The sequence below is a fragment of the Pangasianodon hypophthalmus genome, chromosome 4, assembly GCF_027358585.1.
Source record: "Pangasianodon hypophthalmus isolate fPanHyp1 chromosome 4, fPanHyp1.pri, whole genome shotgun sequence".
Classification (NCBI taxonomy): domain Eukaryota; kingdom Metazoa; phylum Chordata; class Actinopteri; order Siluriformes; family Pangasiidae; genus Pangasianodon; species Pangasianodon hypophthalmus.
The window spans coordinates 15,176,795-15,201,673 of NC_069713.1; the positions used below are offsets into that span (position 1 = coordinate 15,176,795).

General features: G+C 38.3%; 1 protein-coding gene across 2 annotated transcripts in view; it reads right to left on the reverse strand.

Annotated features, from left to right (window-relative positions):
- pcxb (pyruvate carboxylase b) overlaps window positions 1–24,134 on the reverse strand; it is a 202,602-nt gene extending 178,468 nt beyond the window's left edge. Inside the window, exons 1-7 of one of the 2 annotated variants that reach the window (XM_053233022.1) lie at window positions 23,917–24,134; window positions 16,299–16,441; window positions 15,964–16,148; window positions 12,162–12,327; window positions 11,924–12,069; window positions 11,316–11,433; window positions 9,164–9,315 (exon numbers count right to left, since the gene is read on the reverse strand). In XM_053233022.1, coding sequence (XP_053088997.1) covers window positions 9,164–9,315; window positions 11,316–11,433; window positions 11,924–12,069; window positions 12,162–12,327; window positions 15,964–16,148; window positions 16,299–16,440 — 909 coding nt within the window. In that variant the 5' untranslated portion in view covers window position 16,441; window positions 23,917–24,134. Of the gene's footprint in view, window positions 1–9,163; window positions 9,316–11,315; window positions 11,434–11,923; window positions 12,070–12,161; window positions 12,328–15,963; window positions 16,149–16,298; window positions 16,442–23,906 lie in introns of both variants that reach the window. The other variant, XM_026936435.3, reaches the window with a different exon arrangement.
- Between the last annotated feature and the right edge of the window lie 745 nt (window positions 24,135–24,879).

The following is a 24,879-nucleotide window of genomic DNA, read 5'->3' on the forward strand; positions in this document are numbered from 1 at the left end:
TGACACATTCAGAGATAATAGCTGCCATAACAACTATCCAAAAAAACCTCAGCAAGATTCCGGAGTGAGTCTCATTACTGCACACAGACACAGCAGAATTTGGGTTACTGAAATATACCCTTTCAGCATGAGTATGTATAGACAGTAATTTCCAGGCTATTTTGCCAATTTCAGGGTATCTTCATTTTTAACCTTTTAAACAGAACATTCAGCATGCGAGGTCAAGACACTGAAATTGATTGTTTAAAATGGAACAGCATGGCATGCAAGGCAGCGCAGGCAGAGGAATAATCAGTGCTAGAGGAGATTGCTATCTTGCTAGATTCAATAAACGTAGCCCCGATTACTCTTGTCAGTCACCATGGCAACCATTCATGACAGCTGGCCGGGGGAAATGAGGATGAATATCTGACTAACTCTGAAAGAGCCATACATACATGCTTTCATACACACACCTACTGTGGAATACCAGTGAGCTTGTTAACAGGATGCTTTCAGAAGGACGAAAGGAATCAACTTCAAGACTCTTTCTATGCAAAAGCAATCTCTTTCTCGCGTTCCTGGGAATTTAGACATGCAAAACTATCAGCACTGACAGAATAAGGAAGCGAAGACCTCAATTAAACTGGTGGGAAAGATGAAAAACTGGTCCAAGGCTGATTTTCAGCTCAAACTCCCTCCCTTTCTGTACCAAGCACGGCAGAGTACACTGACGAAGGCTCTGAGAAAAGAGTACTAGGTTTTATTTAGGAATAGGAACACCTGACTGTTCGCACCTTGTGAGGACATTTGGCTGGTTCCCATGTGGGAAAAGCGCTTTAGTACAAAAACGTCAGTGAGGTTAAGGTTAAGGTTAGATCTAGGTGTGTGTGTGTGTGTGTGAGAGAGAGGTTCTCTTTTCTTTTCTATATTGATGCTTGGCAATATTGTAAGTAAACAATCATGCCGATAAAGTACTTTAAATTGAAATTGAAATTGAGAGTGTGTGTGTGTGAGAGAGAGAGAGTCAAAAAATGTCTCATAAGGGCACATGCCTGATAATTGGATGACTGTTTACAGGTATACAGTATATATTGTTGTGTTACTTGTCTAAGCTGACTATGGATGTGTTTTCATGTGGGGTTTAATCTCAAAGGGTTTTTCTTACCAATAAATTCAAAGAAAAAATGAAATTTTTGAGCTATGTATTGTTGTGCAATGGAATTTTTTTGCCTTGTAATTAGCTCCACCCCCTAGGTGGAACTGAGCTACTCAGCTCTGCCGTTTTTTCCTTAAATATATGTCTTATCAACAGAGATGATGGGTTATGTTGAAGGGAATCTGAAGGCTTGTCAATATTTTCAATACAATTGCAATTTACAGGCAGGCTGCTTGCAGGCAGCTCAGTGATTTAATCTGATGCATGCTAGATGTGAATGTAGAGAAGGTGTGTGTGTGTGTGTGTGTGTGTGTCCAGCCTGCATGTGTGAGGGCATGTACATGGCATGAAGAGCTTTGTGCTTCAGCTGAGGGCTGGAGTTTATATCACCAGAGGCTTGTCTGTTTGGAAAGATTTGGCAGCCATTTGTGCAACACCCACTCACTGCAGTTCACACAGCCTCGAGGAGAAGAAAAAGAGAGAGAGAGAGATAGAGGGAGCTATAGGAAGCTAAGTAATGATTTCTATTGCTCTGGAGTGAGTAAAGGTGAGACGTGAGGAGGAAATGATAGAATCGGATTAGCTAAGGCTCTTGTGTTAGTTTATGAGTTTCTTCATTTTCAAGTTCTACTACAGGAATTATTCATAGGCTCTACTTATTTATATGACCAATCGCCTCTAAGCTAATTTGTTTCTAGTGACACATGCATCGATTTGCCAATAAATCCATCTGCAATTTAAATCATATTTAGAGAGAAAAGCTGAGAGAGTCAGAAACACACTCATATGAACACACACACACAAACAGGAAATCAATGAACATACCAATGCTGGCATACACAGGCCTATCAGATAGGCTCATAAAAGGGTCTGGGACGGACGGACGGACGGACGGACACACACACACACACACACACACACACACACACACACACACACACACACACACACGCTCATATTAGTAAAATTGCAATCAGAGCATAAATCCACTGATTAGAGCAGAAATCCTTTGATTATGATTATTCACAAATATTCACTGTGCCTGTGTGTATGTACATCTACACTCACTGTCCAGTTATCTAATTAGCTGATCATGTGACAGCAATGCAATGCAAAAAATCACGCAGATACATTTATATGTCACCTACATGTGAGTGTAATGTTTATCTCCAATACGCATTACTGCTTAATCACTGACAACTTTACAGAGATTCTAAAGCTTCAATGCATGCCATGATTTTTAAGCTGTCTTCATGTAGTGTGTTAGGACAACAGCATAATTATGCTGCAGTACGATTTCTTTAAAATACTTTACTGTAGTGTGTGGGTGTGCATGTCTTTTCACAACACAGCGTACAAATTCCAGCATTTTTTAAAATTCAACCCAAGTAATTTTATCACTACGGGGCATTTGCAGGTCATAGAACAGAGGGAGCCGACAGGCCAGCGAGACACTGAGAGCAGGGAGAGCGCCGCAGGGTCAGAGGCCTTAAATGAAGGTTCACACTGACTAAGGAACACTGACAGTGTGTGGCACACACAGAACTTTTTCTGAGAAATGACAAATAATATCGCTGTTGAAGTGTTGTACCTCACTGGGTGTCTCTTGTAGCCTTCATATCTGTTCTTTCTCATGTTAGCAGTACATTTCAGAACACTGTAAGCTCATCAGTGGAAGCCCCTATAGTGTCAAACATCATTAAGTTTAATGTGAAACAACGAATGTAGGATGTAGGAGAAAAAAGATCTCCCTTATTTCCTGTACCTTTGTTCATTTTTAGTTCATTCTTGAGGAAAGAGGAAGCACAAAGGGGTGGGAATGCTGGTGAGAGGGTAACAGGGAGAATACATAAGATGGAGGGATGATTAAATGAGGTAGCTTTGACCCGAGAAGGCCTCGCCTTCTAAAAATAGTGCAAGGATTTCATGCCTTCCAGAAACGGCGCGGTTTTTCAATCATGACTCATCGTTCTTCCATCAGACAGCAGACAAACGGTGGATTTTCAACAGTCACATCACATACAGTGCTGCTTAGACAAACAGGTTGTGTCAGACAATAAGTGTCTAGTCGAGAGGCTACCAAAAAAAAAAAACACTCAGTATATGGGTGTGTGTGTGTTAAAGCTGCTGTAACTGGTTTGATTTTGGCCATGTCAACGTAACCAGTAATAAATGCTACCCTTCACAGACAGAGAGCAACTTTACATGCAATATTGCTGGATCTTCAGGCTCTTCTGTGTGTGTGTGTGTGCGAGCATGAGTGTGTGTTCTTCATTGCTTCATTTTGACCCTATAAAGACGAGTGTCCTTCTCTGACACTGGTTATTCCTCTCTCCTTATGTCTCATTCCATCAGCATTCTTCATTCATTCTGACTTTAGTCCTACTTTCCTTGTCTCATCCAAAGTAACAGGACTTCCTCCATCTCCATCTTCACTCGCTGCTTAAAATTCTATCTAAATGCACCTTTTATAGCTTTCTTTCTGTCTCTCCATCTCTCTCTCGCCCTCCCTCAAACTCTCTCTCTCTCTCTCTCTCTCTCACTCACACACACACACACACACACACGGCAGATTTTCCATTATCAACACAAGCACACAATATTATTGATCTTTAAATCAATATAGGTACATGGATCAAATAAACACAAAATATAAGTAATTGAGTAGGGATTTGAAGAGCTATGTGTAAATTAATGAGCTATATAAATTAATTTATAGTGAAATCAGCTTTGATGAATTAGCACAGAAATCAAACCAAGGGCGAGAAGAGGAGATAGAGGGAAGGAGAGGAATAAAATAGCAGGATTAATAAAATTTGATAGGAGACATGAGAGTGAATCAATGAGAGAGTAAGAGAGAGAATTGGCTAGAGAGATTGAGAGAGAGAGACAGAGAGAGAGAGAGAGAGAGACAGAGAGGGGGGGGGGGGCTATAAATGTACTCATTAAAGCTTGTATGGTATAATAAAGCAGAGCTTAGCACTCAGCTAAATGACATAACAAAAATAACTTCCCCCCAATCTATCGCTCTTTTCTCTCTCTTTTGGTTTGGCTTTTTTCTTTCTTTCTATTGATCTCTTAACATATCATTCTGTTTTCATTTGCTCTTCTATGCATTCTTCCCATCATCCAGTGCACTGTTTTATCCCTAACCTCATCCCTCATCTGTTCAGTTCATATCTTGTCCCCCCTATTCCCATCCACCCATCAATCCATTCTTCTGGTCTTGTGCAGTTTAGCACAGCCTTAGTAAGTAGCTCAGTGCCTGCAATGTACCAGAGAGAAAAACAGAGAGAGAGAGAGAGAGAGAGAGAGAGAGACCTGCTAATGTAGCCATGTAAAGTCTTTTGTTGGTTGTACATGTTCATGTACTCACCAAAAGCATTACAGGGGAAGGTGAAAAGCTTTCCTATAAACACATGTACTTATGTACACACACATGCGCGCGCACCCACCCGCCCACACACACACACACACACAGGAACTGGAATTCATAAATAGGTTTTGTGCACCCTGAACATTCCTAGCTTTCTGAATATTGACTTGCAAATTGCCTTTTTTGTTTGTTCTTTTTAAATATAGAATGTCTACTCATCATCACACAGCATCAAATTAAAAATACATTGATTAAAAATACAGTTTCATGCGGGATTATTTGCTGTGCTGCACTAATGATGAGTAATATGAATTTTCCACACTGCTACTTATTAGAAAACACACACACACAAATTTACAAACTATCAATGAAATGTTTAATTACTCCAGCACATTGGGTATTGGTCCATAATAGTGCAATATGTAATCATAGTTTAGAAGTAATGTATCTCTGCACTGATTTAATGTGCGTGTTGAAGTTACCAGTCCTCCTGTTGAAGGGTCAAATGTTACTCGACTGCTGCTAATGACTGGCTCTTCAGATAATTTCCAGTTAACACGCTCAGTTTGATGCGCATTAGATAATGAAGAACCGAGGTTAATGCAACATTATGAATAAAGTCAGTAATGCAGTAGATATTAGATTAACCCTTGCATACCTTTCCAAACATTTATGTTTTGCTTTGGTGAAATGTACCAGATCTAAAAAAAAATAAGCCAAATAAAAAAATGCCCAAGGCCCTAATTTATTTAAAAATTAATAAATAAATAAACACACACAAAAAAGTGCAAGCTGATTTACTAACAGGGTCTGTGGAGGATTGTGTCTTTCATGTGCTTTCTCTTTCGTATGTTTGCCCTAATGAATATGCAGTTTGTGGTGTTTAGAACTAACTCAGCAGGGCTAGTGTTCAATTTACAGAAACTCTTTCAGTTGAGCACAAAAAAAAAAAAAAAAAAAAAAAAAAAAAAAAAAAAAATCAAAAAAATGTTTAGTAATGAGAAAGTTTACCAGAAGTATGCCATAGTAAACTAATCAGAAAGCTCCTCAAAATGATAATAAATATGGTTTCATATTAAATAGCCTCCACACATTCTCAAGATGATGCCAGCAGTGTGTAAACTCAGCCTTTGAAAAGATTTTCATTCTAAACCCCGCTTTTAACCCCAGGTTATCGTCCTTCTAAACCCCGCTTTTAACCCCAGGTTATCGTCCTTCTAAACCCCGCTTTTAACCCCAGGTTATCGTCCTTCTAAACCCCACTTTTAACCCTGGGTAAAGTATGAGCAATGTGAAACGTGAAACAAAATAACCCAGGATTCCATTTACCTGGGGTTTAGAATGACCCAGGCTTAACTATTTCAAGTGTGAAAAGCCCTATTCAGTACCTTATTAATATAATTCACACAGCTACACTCACATTAATTCATATCATATTTTGAACAGATTTTTCAACCAGTCTCACTGCATTTAGTCAGCATTATACCTGACTTCCATATCCTTTCTTCTCTTTACTTGCCAGATTTTGTGTATGCATGCAATTTATCGAATTGCAAAAGCAAATTAGCAATCACTATTTTGGATCTTAGTTAATCAGGTTTAAATCATCAGTCTGTATATCACCAACAAAAATAAGTGAAAATCTTTATATTTATATGAAAAATGCACGAGCAATGCACCAGGCAGGAATAATCATTGTTCAGCAACCCAAATTATGCAGTGGATCTGGAGCCATGCAGGGCATCATGCACACACACACCTAAGCACCGAGAGACAATTTAGCGTAGCCTATCCACTAGAGAGGTGGGAGGAAACTGGAGAACCCTGAGGAAACCCACACAGACACAAGGAGAAAAAGTGCAACTCCACACAGACAATAACCTGAGCTCAGGATTGAACTGGGGACCCTGGAGCAGTGAGGCGACAACACTGCCATCTGCTACCCAATCATAGAAGAAAAACAGAAGAAATGGTCCATATTAAAAAAAAATTGGGACTTGCTACTTAGCTGAATAGCTCAGGTTTTACATAAACAATCTGCATCTCTCTGACTCAATAGGCAGAAATGCTCCAAAAACAACATGGAATTTCATCATGACAGACATTCAAGATGCTCCTAATGAGTCCTGTTATCTTAAAATGCAACGCAGGCTATAAAGATTTTAGCCATGTCACTAACAATTAACTGTTGATACATACATGTGCTTCAGTTTGACCTTAGGCAAAACACATACACCATTTTAATATTCTGTGTTTGTGCACATGTGATTAGAGGGTGTCTGGGGACTCACACTGCCCCCTGCTGTGTGAACTGCACCAGAGCCATGTGTGAGTGCACATAAAACTACAAGGTTCCCCGTCAACACACTAGAACCATCATCTTGCCAAGTTTCATCAAGGGATGAAAATGGAAAATATATCCATCTTGTCTCCAGCTCCTCAATATTATTTTTCCTGGGTCTCCATCTCTTCCTGTCATCTGTCCTCTCTTCCGCACCTGCCAACTTCACTAATGTCATTTCAGAGGACGACACATACAAATTTGCTTCTCATAGGAGAGAATGACTTATCAAAACTGACAGCTCATGCTTGATCAGCAGATGTGAATTGGCAACGGTGTGTGTATGTGTGTGTATACACACACACACACACACACACACACACACACACACACACACACACACACACACACACACAAATAAGTTTAGAGACGCTACTGGACATCTGTGACAGAGGGATTCCAGATTGGACTCCCCACCTAGTGATTACGTGTGTGTGTGTGTGTGTGTGTGTGTGTGTGTTTTAACAGGGCACAAAGATCAACACAGGTTAATCCCCACAAAGAAAAGATTTTCTCTGAGTGCAGCATGAGTGATTTTCAGCTTTCATTTGCACTCCTGAGCAGCTAAATGTCAATTCCACCTTCTCGGATCGCTCATCCACTGAGACATTATGACACACGACATAAGACTTTAAACCTCTTAACAATGTTGCTGCAGTTTTATGTAGTATTCATCAAACTTGTTCTCTGGAACCCAAGCATCAAACACGCGCATCACATTCTCCTCTTTAGTGTTTAGAAGCTCCAGGAATATACCAGAAAGTTCTGCCTGAGACAGAGAGTGGGAAAAAATGGCACTTTTGTACACCTGTCACTTCATATATGTTTAGAAAGCAATTGTTTAGATTTATAAAGTGTCTGAGACATCAGGATGTAAAGAGATTGTACAAAGCTTCTGGAAACATAATCCAGGGTGAGGGATGACATCATTACTGATGTCTGCAGAACAGGACATGATTTTCCCTGCGCTACAAATTACACTGTTAAATACTTTCTGAAGCATGCACACACACACACACACACACACACACACACACACACACCCCATGGGCTAAACTGCATTAAACTATCTCTCCCTCTTCTTCACTATTGCTGAAAGCAACGGTTTATTTTGTGTCATTCCCTAAAATCACATATTGTTAAAAATTTGCGAGGTCAGAAATATGACCAACCTCAGCCACGACTGTGGGCAAAATGTTTTCATGTATTATTTTAAAACCTCAAGCACAGACCAGGTTGAGGAATACAGAGAGAGAGAAGAGTGTAGAGGCGGGAGAGAAAGAGGAGGGTTAGAGAAAGAACAGCAGGGCAGTGTGTTAACTTTTTAACAGGTTGAACTGGTGCTTGAAATTTTTCAAGTGTTGTAGCACAAATTAATCCATAATAATACTTCTCAATAAGTGTTAATCTGTGTAGGCGGGAACAATTTGTTACTTAAGCTGAAAAACACAGAAAAATACATTTTTATGTAATTTTTTTATTAATCTTAATTTTGTAAAATGCACAGGCTTTATTATTATTATTATTATTAATCTAAAAGTGACCTTGTGTCCTGGATATTTTTGTCTCTTTACTGCTTTTCTCTTTTTTTTTCTTTTTTTTCTGCTTGAAACCTCTCATGTTAATTCCTTGTTAAAGAAAAATTATACTTCAATTTTGTTATAATTAAATGCGCTGACAGTGAATAACATCTGTAACTTTTCCATGCACTATTGCTTGGGCAGATGGAAAATGTTTGATAATTACACACATCAAGTAGTGAGAATAATTATTAATTACATAAATGACTACAACTACACTGAGCACATTTGTGTGGGTTTGACTGTGATCTTGCTGATATTAACACCTGAGCAACAATATGAACACACTGTACAGTCCTGTAAAAGGCAGAGAGAAAAGGGGATTATGGGAAAGAGAAAAGGAGAGACTGAATAAGATTGCCTGTATGAGTATGAAGATAATGGTGAAGATAATAAAGGATGGTAAATATCATAAAGACTGATAAAATGATGGATATAGTGAAAGCCATAATAACAGAGTTTAAGGAGTCTGTCTCACTTCTTACTCACTGATCCCTTCTTTTCCTTTTTCTTGTGCCTGGTACTGCAGGGATTGATAAATAAAAGCCACGAATTTACTAACACCATCTCAACAAGGAGAACACATCCCCCTGAGGGGTTAACAGACAACCCTAGTATGAGAACTTTCATCAAGTGCCCTACACAATCTCCACACGTGGGCTGAGCATTAAAAAAAAATCTAAATGCGTTGTATGAGCTGTGTTGTGTGTGTGGGAGAGTGTATATACCTGCTTGGCGAGTTTAACCGAGTCAGAGGTGAGTCTGTCTCTGAGATGAGGGTCCAGATGAGCTGCAGGAGCAACCTCCACCACCTTCTGATGGCGTCTCTGAATGGAACAGTCTCTCTCATACAAATGGATCACATTTCCATACTTATCACCTGGGAAGGAAAGAGTGAGGGTGGCACAGGTAAGGAACGGAGAAGACAAACGATACAACAAACAAGTCTGAAAAAAACTATATTTTTGGGCATTATATTTCAGGCTGTTCCTTTCTAAGTCTGCTGTGATTTTTGCAGACTCCTACTGAGCTAATCACTATGCAGGGATCTTATCTTGTCAATAAGATAATAAGAGTGCAGGAAAAGTGGCTGTTATTTGTGTCTCGCTCACGCACGCTCACATTTAGCAAGCAGAAGATCCTCCACAAGGGAGCACTATTAGTCAAGAAGCCATGGTGTGCATCATTATTAAAGAAACCTTCATTAACAGGTCTACACCTGGTTTCTCTGTCCATAGTTTTCCCTTTTTTTTATTTTTTTTTTTATTTTTGATAATTATAGCAATCATTCCTTCATTCTTCTCCAGTAATTGCTTTATTTTGGTCAAGGTCACAGTGGATTTTGAGCCGAGCCGGGCCAACTAATTAAATTCAATTTTAGTCATATAGCACTTTTAAGAATACTCATAGTCACAAACAGATGAACAAAAATCCAGATGTAGGTTTAGATCATTAATAGATGAATAATGAAGCCAGGGGTGACATGAGGAAGAAAGCAGAGATGAAATGAGAAGGAAGCAGACTCTTCTAGGTGACACTGGATAGTAAGATTATACATCATTACAGTATACAGGTGCGGGAGGGTAAAGTCAAACAGCACTAAGTGTGCTGAAAAGATGTTCAGTATGAGCATATTAATGAAAAAGAGTCCTGGGATGAGCACAGGTTAAGCTTTATGATTACAGCAGCAGTTCTTAGATGCAAATATGCAGTAACCAGATTTATCCACTGAAGTGAGAGTGAGTTTTGGGTATAAACTGTTTTGTGGGACGTAGAAAGTTACAGTATCCATGTGAGACCATTCACAGGAGTCAAAAGTGAGTCATAAGTGCAGAAGCTCCAAGCAGAAGTAGAGTATCAGGATAAATCAGGCAGGTTCAGAGATTGAAAGGAGTTATAGCAGTAGAAGTGTGTCAGGATCAGTGCACCAGCATCCCTTCAGGCAGCTAAGTGACCACGAAATCATCTCAAACCCACATTGCCAAGAAAATGCTCAACATACCACTAAAATTCTCAGCATGCACTAAAAACTACAAGGTCGATTCCAGTCTTAAACGCACGCGCACACACACACACACACACACACACACACACACATCTTGAGCCCATTCTGAAGATGGTGATCATATCTCATCTAGTGATGCTGGACTAAAATCAATATGTATCAGTTTTTAGCTTGTTATTGGGCTGGCATCCCTGGAAAAAGCTCATATGAACCTGCACCAGCCAGATCTAATATATGCACATCTTTGTGCTCAAACTGTTTATATATGAAGTATATGAAGTGTGAAAGACATCCTGTGCAAACCCAGAGTTCAATGCTGCTTCCATCACTGGACAACAGCAACTGCATTTTAATAAATCACTTTTTGTAATAATGGTCTTAGCAACAATATCAGCGCTCATTAAACAAAAAGCGTACAGCCAGGATGCCAATAATCTATAAGCAGAGATATTAAAAAATTTCCCTTATTCTAAAAGCCTCCCCATTTGAATAAGTACTCAATAGTCCCCTCTGAAAATATTCAGGTCATCCACCACAACATTCAGCCCAGTCCTGTGTCCTTCAGCCGGGTTGTGGAGACGAGCACCAGCAATACAAAACACCAGAGTGCTACTTTGCATCACTGACACTGTGTGTCCTTGTTCTTTCTCACACAGTGCACTGCTTCCACTCAAAACACTGCTATTCTCCCTTGACAAGCCATATTCAATTTTAAATGTATAATATCAAGTAAGCGCCCAGCGCCAGAGGAACAAATCATGCTTAATGAGTGAAAATACTCCCACATAATTGCTAGAATATGCCAGAGTCAAGCTAATAAATCATAGTATGAGGAATCAACACAAACAAACACACACACACACACACACACTCACCTAGAATTTGCACCTCAATGTGGCGTGGTTTCTCAATGAACTTCTCTACAAACAGAGCACCATTTCCGAAAGCAGCCAAAGCCTCAGAGTATGCCCTCTGGTAATTCTCCTCTAACTCCTGCAAAATCATTCATTTCAAACATTACATTTAATTTATACAATTTATCAAACATGGACATGTAGGGAAAGTGGAGTAGATCCTTAAAAGGGCAGTTTTTTAGAAGGCTCTGCTGTCTGAGGTGAAATGCAACTTCAGTTATAAGCTTTCAGTTATAAAACGTTTGCATGAATTGAATTGTTTTTATATATTTCTTTCTCTCTCTTCCTTTCTCACTTCCCAAGTCAAGGGTAAAATATTTTATTCTCTTGCAGGTGTATCTATGATATTAATATTGATTAAATTATTCATATAATGGTGTTAGAATTTGTCCATATGCTTATAAGTTGTGAATAAATTATGAGGCAATGAGAGTGTAAGGGGAATTAGTAGGCAGTGAAACCTTATGTTAAAGAAAGCAGTATAATTACTGTACATGAAGATAGAAATTGTTATATTCTGGTGGATAGCCATCATATTTATTCACAGATATGAATATACAATAACACACCTCATACTCCCTGACCACCCGCATGCCACGACCACCTCCCCCATAGGCTGCTTTGAAAATGATGGGAAAGCCGTAGGTCTTAGCAAACTCCTGAGCCTCCTGCTGAGAGGATATTGGAGCATCTGTCCCTGGGACCACTGGAACACCTACACATATATAAACAAGTAGATTATTAGTGTATAAAGGACATACAATATAGGAGGAAGATTTTTTTATTTGGTAAGGGAAAACACCATACCAGCTTTGATGGCTAGAGCACGAGCCTCTACTTTATCCCCCATCTTGTGCACCACTTCAGGACTTGGGCCAATGAATCTAACCCCTGAGTCCTCACAGGCCTGAGCAAAATCTGAACGTTCTGACAAGAACCCATATCCTGGATGGATGGCATCCACATTATTCTCCTGCAAAAGAGAGGATGAATGTAAAGTGGGAGACCGATGAGAATGTAAAAAAGGTTTTAAAAAACAGAAATAAGAAGAGGGAAAAAAGAAATAGCATGAAAGATAGAAGATGTGTGTCAGCCCTAATTAGTCTGAAAGTATGCAACGCAAATACTAAATTTATTAAAATCCCAATCAGGGGGTAATTGGAAGCCAGCCTCTCTCTGCTGGCTGAGTGTGTGCTCTCCATGATAATGGATTAGGAGGAAGAAGACCACTAAATCACTCTCACTGAATAAGGCTGGATAGATTATGTATGGAAAAATCTGCATGTGCATAGGTGTTTGTGTGCGCGTGGCACCTTATTGTTACAGTCATAGATAAGCTCCATGAGCTGTCTACTGTAAAAATTACACAGAAATCAAGTGTGCTATGTTTACAGGCAAATGGAGTCTGAAGGTCTGGCCAGGTCATTAACTTCAGCTTTGAATGATTGCCATTCATACTAAAATTATAGCAAAAAAAGAAAAAAAAAACACTGCAAAAGACTGCAAAAAACAAAAGATTATTTCCAAACCTAGAACAGTATTCACCTGCTGGCGCAAAAGTCTCTTTGTTTCTTAATAAAGCACAGCCTGAACCTTGTGTTCATTTAGAGAGCCCCGGCATTCAATATAATTGACTCGAGTCATCACATCCTGAACTCAATTAACACACAATTCTCAAGGTGCAAACATTATGAAGCAAAACTTTTCACACCAGTCAGAATGTAGGATTGGTTAAATAGTTCATATGATTGCTATGGAACAGTGCATTGAAATTTTGCAGAAAGAGCAGAAATAATAATAAGAAGATGACTGAGGAGGAAGACAAAGTGGATGAAAGGCACTCATATACAAATATAAATATAAATATGGCATATGGCATGACAGCGGGTGACACTGGGCAAAGAGCACAGCCATGTTTGAGCCACTTTACCATAGTATTTCTAACTATATATCTCTAAAACTCCAAACCAGGCAATTTACTGCTATCTACTGTGACATTGGAATGTGGTACGCTGCTGTCTTTCCTGCATTAATAATGTGAATTCAGCTGACTGAACATAAAAAAATATGTACTATTTGTACCCAATTTAGTTATCAGTTCTGTCTCTTTAGTTTGGTCTCCCTCAGTCATATGGTAGCAGGGCTAAAACCTGATAGTGAACTCAGCTACTGGTTTACAAACTATAATAGTTAATGCTAATGCTAATGGTAATGCTAGCTAATTTGCCAGTGACCTTGTGTACATCTATTACCTACTACACAGTATAATAGGCCAATGTTAGCTACCAGCATAAAGTGTGTTAGTAAGATGTTGGGCCACCATAAGCTGCCACAACAGCTTCAATGCACCTTGGCATAGATTCTCTGGAACTGTACTGTAGTTATGCACATCATTCTCCCTAAAGATATTCCCTCAAATGGTGTTTTGATGATAGGGGAGGAGACACTGTTAACATGTCACTCCAGAAATCTCCCTTTTTTCAGTCAAGAGTTTGTCATTCAGAGCGCTGTACTTTATTTATGGAAAGTTTTCTCAGGTACAAACAGGAAGCTACAGTATATACTTACTATATGGAACGAACCACATAACACAACGTAATACATCAATATATATTTATAAGTATTACATATAAATAACTCTGTTTATACAATACAATATGCAGTACACATAGTATACTTGATTTATGTTTTATACATGTTCTCCTCAACCCCACATCTTCTCATCTCATGCTATAGATGGGGAAAATTTCCCTTGTCTGCTTGATCGATCACTCACAATATTTATAAGATCATGTGGATGCACATAATCTTTCCACCTTTTCTATGAGGTGAATAAGGAGGGCGGAAATGTATTCGTTTTTCAGTAATCTATTGGATGATATTTCTTTTTCGGTCCTGAGCACCCACTGTTATCTTTATCCCTTAGGCTTGGTAGACACTATCATTTTTGGGGTTTTGATTGTAGTTCAATATGCAGTAGTATTTGTTGCTTAGCTATTTAGGGCTCATAGTGTTTAACATACTGCAGATTGAGCTGTCAAAATGCATAGTTTTGCCAGTATTGGAGACTGAATGAGAAAAAATGTGTTTAGTGAATGTATTTTGTATAAAGACAATGAAAAACTCATTTATAGTTTGGTCCATATGGAGTGCTGTGTGAAGAGTTTTGAAAAAGCGAACATGGAATTGAACATTCCAAATAATAAAAGGCAAATGCATGGCTGTAGACTGACAGTATTCATTTACTGCATGTCTAATAAAGATAATCACATCTGGGTTTTTGCGTACAAAATGTGAGCTTGATATTTCAGGGACAACCCAGAAGATTGCATCTTCACTGATGAGGCAGGACTAAACCTTAGCAAATAATGGAGAATATTATTGACCACCAGGTCACTGTGGTACAATGTACATAGGAGGAATTGCTCTGTGTGCTGCCATCAGCCAGTATGGGTCCGCAGACCACAGTTTGCTTTAATCAATGATATATATTTCATCAAGAGCAGAGCGAAGCTATATTGTTATTTCAGATAATGTCAGTTTCAGCCACACTGCTGTTCCCTGACAAAATGTTTCTTCTGTCGCATTTATCTTTAATTAACACCACAGAGGAGCATTTCTCTGTAAGGAAGTGGAAAGTATACGACAGAAATCCATATGAGAAGTAAAACCTTGTTCAGAGAAGGCATGTGGGGACATTACATTAAAGTCCTGCCAGAGCAAAGAACGCATAGCAGGAGGTGCTTCCCACATCCCCTGCTGCTTTTATAGATCAGTGCATTTTTAGTTTCGTAATTATAGTTTGGGAAAATTGGAGCACTGTGTTCAGAAAATGTGCTGTAGATTTCAGATCTGTTCTGTCTTCGTGACAGAGAAAGTGTTAGTGATAGGAAACAAAAATACAGAGATAGACAAAGCAATAAGACAGACTGTCAGGGCAAGTCAGAAAGACATACAGACAGGGAATCATCCGGAGGCATTCTCATACACTATATTAGTAGCAACAGACAAATGTTGTCCATTCTGAAGTGATGAAGCGTATGCAGGGTTTTTGGAGAAAGGAACGCCCTAGGCAGCTGTTTGTATGGTCTTACCAAATAGGAGGGATAAAAAGCATTTACTTCAAATAGTCCTTTTTAAAGGTCATTGCTGAAAGGACCCACTGATGGGCACTTCGCTCCCAAGATTCAGCTGCAGCAACCAAATGTGAAATATACTTGAAGAAGCAAACTCTAATATCACTTACAAGAAATAGCTATAAGCAGTGCTGTGGCAAGTTAGCAATATAGTGGTTCCATATTTGAAGTAATAACTGGTAGCTTGTTCATTTACTTTGTCTGCATTTATAAATAAGCCTACTTTATATTTAAAAAAAAAAAAAAGGCTAAATGAATGATAATTGGTGAAATATAATGGTGGCAGTGTGATTTACATAAGCACAACAAAACACCAGTTTTGTCTTTGAAAAATGACATCTAGTTGAATTTCAAAGGGCTGTAAACTTTCGACTTTTTCAGAGGGAGACCCTTCAGAGTTCCCAGTCACAGTCACAGAAGCACACAGTCACGATCACTTCAGAATGGACTGCAGCCAGAAAGAGCTGCCTGACCTTGGCCACTTTGATGATGTCAGGTATGTGGAGGTAAGCAGCAACAGGGGGCAGCCCTTTGCCAATCAGGTAGGCCTCATCTGCTTTCTGTCTGTGCATCTGGCCTGTATCCTGCTCGGAGTACACAGCCACTGTCCGGATCCCCAGCTCCGTACATGCCCGGAATACACGGATTGCTATCTCACCTGGACACAATAGGGAACACTCAGACATTAAGACAAAAAAAACAGGAATTAAGTTTGTATCACCTACTGTTACATCAGAATAACTCCTAAATAGGAATAAGACATAATATTAGTTCAGCACACTCTGAAGGATGTGACCAATGGCCTCACCTCTGTTGGCTACCAGGACCTTTTTAATTGGCCGGTAGTCAAGGCTCTGAGGTGAGGTGTGGGCACAGCGTGAGAGCAAGTACGCTCTCCGGATAGAGAGCATGCCCAAGCCATGCCTCACCACTCCCAAATACAAGACCATCCTGAAAGAGAGAGAGAGAGAGGTAGATAAGAACAGATTGTCCATTTCAAAAGCATCCTTCAATAAACCAGAATGAAATATAAAACTAAATGATGTGAGAGATAGGTCATGGTCCATAGAGGTACATGGGACAAGGGCAATATTGAACAAAATTACTGGACAATATTACTTACATAAATGCTCAAGACTGAACTAATGACCCACAAAGTTTTATGACAACAGTTATGTGATGCCATATTCTCCTATTTCCTCCACATTGTTTAGACTATCCACCATTACAGTCATTATTGCCCCAGAAAGTGGACTTTTGCTTCAGTTGGTGTGTGATTGCTGCCATCTTATGGATCTACACAGTACTTCCATACAAAAATATTAAAGTTACTGCCTTTCTCTCAAGATAAAAATGATACCCAAGTTGTCCACACACATAGATTAAATATGTATATCGATAATAAAGCATCATGTATCACATCGAATGATGAATGTCATTAACACTAATAACTTTTAGTTTAAGACATACAATATAATACAGCATTATTGAATCTTATATTCAGGTAACGAACTCTGTGTGTAAACACATAGAAGTGAATCTCTGTGGTTTGTGTGCACAAGCCTTCCATCTTTGCCCTTTACACACTAACACACCATAACCAGCTGAACAACATTGGTAGCCAAGGAATGTCCATGAAAAGCACTGTATCCTTGTATAAAGGAGCTTCATATGAAGAAAATATAAAACGCTGATAAAACATCAATCTTACACAAGTAACACACAAACACTTCCAGCCAGTATGTCATCTGGTGCAATTCATATATAGTACATGGGGTGTATTTAAAGTAAAACATTATCCAGACAAAGATCAGTTTTATTTTTTGCCTTGGGTCCTCTAAAGGTTTATTTTTCAGGTTTTCCTTGTGCTGTCATCACTGGATTGCTCGTTAGGGATATATCTACATCAGTATTCCTGTAAATCTGCTCTATGACAATGTCTCTTGTTAGAAGTGTTATACAAATAAAACTGAATTAAGTTCAATAATTTTTTTTGTTTGTTTGTTTTGGAAAAAGTGTAGGAGTACTGCCAATTTTTTGCCCAGTCTGTAGCAGTATTTAAATTATAGCCTCATTATTATTCAAATGAATTTGAATGATAAGATCTTTATGTAATTTAAAAAAATGACAAATTTTAAATAAATTTGACAGTCGCTATATAATTTTGTAACATCTCCTGTACATTTTGCACAAATCACCTAAAAATGATTTAAACCTTAATGAAAAGAAATCATTAAACATGTCAAAGTATTAAAAGTATTACTAAATAAACCCTCACAGAGGCTGTTCCTCACACACACATACTGTACACAACACCCTTACTTTGTACATTCATAAGGAGAGGGTCTGTAGGTTCATTTATTATTTTCTGATAACATGCCCATGCCATGTATTTGACAGTTTTCTGTATGACATTGAAGAATTATACTGTGCTTTAGTGCAACAGTCACAAAGTCAGACATGCATACACTTGTACAAGCAAAAACTTTAAGACCTGCCTGAGCATGCTGCCTTCCTTACCACTTCACACATAATGAGGCAAATGAAGCTAAAGCCATGTCTCAGCACAGTCACAGAGGATACCTTATTAGGTTTTCAGCAGAGAAGACCCAGCCCTGTTCCTGCCTTCAGTGCAGCTATAATTGCTGTGCTTAATGATAAGAAAGGGCAAGCTACTCAACAACTTCAATGTGTCTTTTTTTCCCCTGCGTATTAACCTTTATGTAGCAATCTAAAAGCCAGGCTTCACAGAACAATTTTCCCGTATTATTATTCTTCACATATCCTGTAATTTTCCAGAAACTGCGCTAATGCGATGTAGCTATATGCTTAAATTAAAGTGTTTTTGCATAGTGGAATCAAGGGGAATATATGAACCTACTGACCAATCTAAAGCCCTGCCCATGCACCACAAGTCATACAGTATTAATAGATCAATTTTAGGAATCAAAAAGTGTAAAAGCCATCAACAAGTCCTCTGGTGAGAACAAGACATTAACAACATCATAACATTACCTAAAAAAATTGAGGTCAAATGCTTCTGCTCTCAGGATGAACTGGTTTATAATAGCTAGCTCATTTCAACTGCATGATGTTTTTAATATTAGTCTCCATATGAGGGAAGTTATAGCTGAACAATCCACACTGGCTTACACTAACTCTCAATTCAAGTGAATGATGAATGTTAGATTAGCTAGCTAATACACATAGCATGTTATTTAATAAACACATAGCATGTTATTTTTTCTCATATTACCAAGTAAACAGCATAAAAATTATACATCCCATACAGTTCACACATCTAGCCAGCAACAGGAAGACACTTTAATAGGAACACCTGTACTCTTGCTCATTCACACAATTATTCAATCAGCCATTCAATCATGTACCAGCAGATCAATGCAAAAAATCATGCAGATACAGGTCAAATGCTTCAGTTAACACTCGCATACATCACAGTGGGCAAAAATGTGATCTCAGGGACTTTGATCATGGTATACTTTGAATATTTCAGAAACTGCTGATTTCCTGGGGTTTTCACACTTAAAACACTCTCTAGAGTTTAAACAGAATGGTGCAAAAAAAAAAAAAAAATACATCCAGTGAGCAACAGACTTGTGGGTGGAAACACCTTGTTGATGAGAGAGATCAAAGGAGAACGGCTAAACTGGTTCAAGCTGACAGGAAGGCAAATAAACTCAAATAAACACTCTTTACAACCATGGTGAGCAGAAAAGTATCTAAAAAATTCACAACACGCTGAACCAGGAGGATCACATTTTTTTCCCCTATTCTGATTTGATTGTATGCATTGCACTGAGCAAGACTACAGGTGTTCCTATTATAGTGGCAAGTGAGAATATCTATGTTCCTGCTCAAAGACTGGCAGACAGCAACAGTGGCAAGCATGGCTTGGGATCTCCTGATTAGTATTTCTCTGAGTTTTATCTGGTATTCCTCGAGTATGTTTATAATGTACCTAATATTCCTAGTTGCATTAAATTCACACTATGCACTTGTGATATGGTATGAAATGTAATGTTAATTTTAGCTCTTGCAAACTAACAAGGGAAACTGCAACCCTGTTATTCTTCCCACTTGCTAGGATCAGGAACATGGCTGATACAGACTAGAATTCAGGTTTAATGTCCATGTGTCCACTGGACATTAAAATAGTTTGTATTTAAATATTTCCATTCCTGCCTAGACAATCCTATAATCCTGTAATTGCAAAGCTCTGCCAGTTCCATGTTCAGTTTTAAAAGTATGTTTTACTTAGTTGGACCTGTCATTGATGTTGTACTCTATGACCTTGTAACTCATTGTCAGAATGGATTTGAGTTCACCACCTGAATTATAAGCAGTTCTTCTGCAAAAATCTAAAAACGCTGAAGTTACGTGCAGATTAGATACCAGCTAAATGTTACACAAACATGACTGATCTGTCTCACACACAGTTTGCCTCAGTTTACGTCACTGTCTGTATACTTAAGTCTGAGAATGACGTATGATGTATGTGCACGTGCATTTTAACCTGACGCTATGAGGTATCTTTAATCAGACCAGCTTATCTCAGGCAGTCTGAGTGCAGTGATCAATGAGAGATCAGCAAACAAAGCTACCATATCAGTGATTAGTATAGGATAATACAGTGTCGATCACTCCTAATCCATGTAACACATGAATTCCAGCACAATTACTACACTAAAGAATTAGGTAATAGATATGAAGCATAATCTAGGCTAATTCTTTGAAGTAATCGAGTCTATTGCTTTAAAGAATGTGTTACAGCAGAATGAGTTTCAGTCAGATAATTAAGTGGGAGAGTGAGGTTATTCTGAGCTCAAAAGTGCACCTGAATTGTTTTTGTCTTGTGGGCTTGTAAAATGTGAGCAGTTGAAAACACTATCTCATTATCTCCCAAAAATACAGACGGCTATTCCTCCTTACTTGTCTAATTCTGGCCCTATCTCACCTACACAATTTCCCAGAAAAAAGAAGAGACATATTAGCCCAAGCACCCTGTACCTTGTCCTCAGATAACAAACCCAAGGACATCATCTCTTCAAACTTAGAATTTACAACTCTTTTCTTTCTTTGTTAGTCAGTGAGACCTTTTGCAAGTAGGCACTCATCCCTGCATTCTCTTAGGTAAATTAAAGTCAGTTATCATCACACATTCCACTTTGGTGTAAAAGGTCATGAATAAATGAGAGCAGGACCGGGGTTAGTGATTTACTAGACCTGGGGCTTTTAAACAGAACCTTTAACATCTTGATTAAAGTGTGATTGTGGGGAAAAAAATCTTCTTCTTACTAATGAAACCCAATATGTGATGTTAAATTACACTAATCAGATGATTGGTCCTTCAGACAGGAATTAATTCAGCCCTGAGCTAAAATGAATTTTATGAAGACAATTCTCACTGAAACAGCACTGGAAGTCTTTCCTTTCACATATATGTGGCAGGCTGTGAAAACCCATTCAGATGGTAAAATTCTGACATTTTCCACCATATACAGTACAGTTCTGAAAATTACAAGGTTTCCTGAACTGGAATTGGTGTCTTATTTGGACATATAGTAAAGTTCTAGCATTTTAACAAGTCTGTTATTTAAAACAGGAGAAATATTTCAAGATGCTTGGCCTTCATCTACATGTATAGCCTAATCTACTAATGGAAAAACATTACTGACATATTTTACTGACAAGAAGTTTACAGTGGGAAATGAGTTATCATTCCGATTATCAGTATCATCCGCATTAGTCTCTATCTCATCATCTGAGCTAATATTCACTCACAGTCTTTAAACACAAGCCTTTTTTCTCACAATCTTTCCTCTTTCCATTTGACTTGCTATTGCTTCCCTGTTTGTCTTTTTACCTGCACTTTGTGGCTGTGTGTCATCAGTGGGGCAAACACAGCTCCATTAGAGCACATAGGAAGTCAGCCAAGCAGTTTGTGTGAGTTAAAATAGAGTGCTAACATTTTAGCATTAGCCTTGTAAGTCAACATAGACAGCTGTCAAATAGCCACGAGCTCTGTTTTTTTTTTTTTTTCTTCTTTCCTTCTCGGCTATACATAGCTTTCAAGTAAGAAAGACGAATATGTGAACAACTAATAAGCCAAATAAGCCAAAAATGTGTTCTGAAGTGATGGTTACTTCAAAGTAGAAGTGCCTGACAAAATTACCTATACCAGATGATTAAAAGGATTCAAACAAATGGTTTACACTTTGCTGTTTTTGTGTCTTTGTCTATGCGAGTGTTTTTTCAGTTAAGAGGTTTTCCATGTTTGGAAGTTGGAAACAGTTCTGCAGTTGGCTATAATAAGGCAGTGCAGCAAAAACCAGGGCAGCGACTTTGTACATACTCACAGCATCGTGCTTGTCAGGTCAAAACAACTACTGACTTTCTGGCAATGCCGAAACATTATTAATGGCAAACATTTGTTGCATGGCTTTAATTTGTTGTATGAGCTGTGGTCTGACAGTGAACCAGACTCCATGTGCAGACTCCATGTTTTCATTAAAATAACAAGGTAGGGCAATGTTATTGTTAACACAAATGTTAGTGCTAATATTAGAAACAGCCAGTTATTTTAGAATAGTGTCTATCGTGTATATGACTATATCATACTTGTAACTGTATCATAGCCCCCAAAGGGCTGGGGCTGACCCTGTTAATGGACTAATTTGAGGTTTGTATTTCTACAGTAAAAATTGCATTTTGAACAAAAAAAATCAAACATCATCAGTGGCTGTTCATGATATTTATTAGGAAAACACTTACCTATCAGAAGCAAAGTTATGGCACAAAAAGCATACACATAGGAACACATTCATGTCAGTCATGCTGTGTCTCTTCCATTAGCCAGCTCTTTCATTCAAACTACACAAAACCTATGGTTCTGGCATCCCTTCATGTAATTTGTTCTTTGGGCAATATTGCTTAGTCTATTTACGTCTGGTGTAAGTCTACCGTTCGTTCATGGTAAATACACCTGCTATTGTAGATCACATGTGCCTTCTCAATCACTGCTGCTGACATGCTATGGATGTATCAGCCATGCAGGCTTAAATTATTTATTTATTATTATTTATTTATTATTACACCAAAACGTAACTTGACTTATAGACTGCATGAATCTACAGCCTGGGCTAGAAGGATTCAGCCTCAGCCTCTACTACTTATATACCACTCTGTGTATTTTTACTTACTTCTTGGATTCAAAAAAGTAAAAAAAAAAAAATTAAAATCTAATTTAATAAATGAATTTTAGATAATGTCAGAAGATTGAGCCATATCTTTTTATAAGCCATACATTTTAATGTAACTAAATAAATCAAAAGGTGCAATGCATTATATTTGTGGTTATCTGATTTATACAAGCTGATCGATCTTACTTGATCTGAGGATTATAACGTTTAAGAACTTTAAACTTTATTTGTGTGTTTGGAGACTTGTATCTGATGTAAATATTAATCAAAATCAACATGAACTCTGTACACAGGTTTTTTTTATATATTTTTATCAGTGCCTGGATGTACTAATGATGTAACTGTTAGACAATCCTTCTGCCAAGCTATGCCAGTGGTTTATTACATTTAAGTGCATATTTATTTATGTAGGTGTGTTTTCTCTGAGCAGGCTAATCATAAATTGTTGTAAAGTGACTGTAAAGTGTTGTAACTTTACATGTAAACATACTCTATAATCACTCCAGTATGACTTAAACTGCACGTGACATGTGGGAACATGCTATAAAAGCCATGACACATTAACAAAGATTCGCATTCCAGATCATACATGCACTGCACATTATTGTTTATACTTACTACTAACTGATATGTATATCAGAGTGACCAAACCTAACTACTGAGTTCATATTGCTTAAACCTTAAGCCTGTATGCCAAACAAACACAGCAACATCAAAGGTCCTGTAGCAATCTACATGCATGCTTACGCACACACACACACACACACACACACACACACACACACATTCTTCAGTAACAAAAGCAGGAATAGTACATGTGTCTTTCTCTGTCACATGTACATGGACATTCAAATATACATGCACGTGAACACAAAACCAGAAACTTACATGCACACACACGCGCACACACACACAAACACACACACACAGGCATGCTATGTCATGTGAGCGAATTAATACACAAACAAACAGTTATGAAGTTCACATGCAAATTTACACATGGAAATATGCAGTCCAGCTGATTCACAGCTGCATGTCCAGTGCAAACACACTCACACATCAAAAAAAAAGTTAATAAACCCTGATTCCCTGCAGCATGGAGGGTGTAAAAATTCACAGGTAACACATAATCACCTAAATTTAATACTCTACCAGTCTGAACAGATCCAGAGACGAGTCTGAGACTGAACACTTACCTGAATTTACCTGCAGTGAGCAGTCTTCAGGTCACAAATGGATGAATGAGGCAGAAAGTGACGCTTTGGTCTTGAGGAGATGTGTGATACACTGATGAAGCTTCTATTTGCACAGAGCACACATATACACTCACACACAGTCAGAGGAAGTGTTGCTGTTCCAGCAGACAGTGAACAAGAAAGTCAGGCCTTGTCCTGTTTGGCATACAATGTTCAGCCCTCTCTTTCTCTCTGTTCATCCTGAGGCTGCTTATTATGCAATATGAGCATGCCCCCATTCATATCAGCCAATCACAGCCAGCCTGACTCAAAGAGCAAAGAGCGGCAGGATTTAAAGAGAGAGGGAGTGAGATATGGATAACAGAGTGAGAGGGAAAGAGGACAGCAGTAGCATGCTATAGGCCAATGTGGGAAACCTTAAAAACAGAATGAAATAACATTGTCAAAAGACAAAATAATTACATACTAATATTAACCTTTAACAAAAATGAAGATCAGCTTGTAACATATTAAGTGAAAGCAGCAGATAGAGTTGCACAAGTATTCACTCCCACCATTGAATTTGTCCACATTTTATGCAATTAATCTATAGAAAATAGCCCATAATATTTAAAGTATGGTTTAGCCCATAATATTTAAATTATGATATTATGGTTTTCCAATAGTTGGCAACATTATTTACAAATTTAATGAAGTACATAAAAGTTGTGATTGCATAGATTTTCACGTGTTCTCAATATACATACACCAGGTGCAGCAGAGTTTGCTAGAAAACTTACCTAAACAAACATCATCACGAAGATCAAGGTGCTATCAAAACAAATCCAGGACATGCTTATCTTATAATGTTCCTATAACACCTATGACATATTAGTACAAGTATGTCAGTGAGGGGTATGGCTGTAGGGTATATACACTCACCATCCATTTTAATAGGAACACCTGTACACCTGCTCATTTATGCAGTTATTTA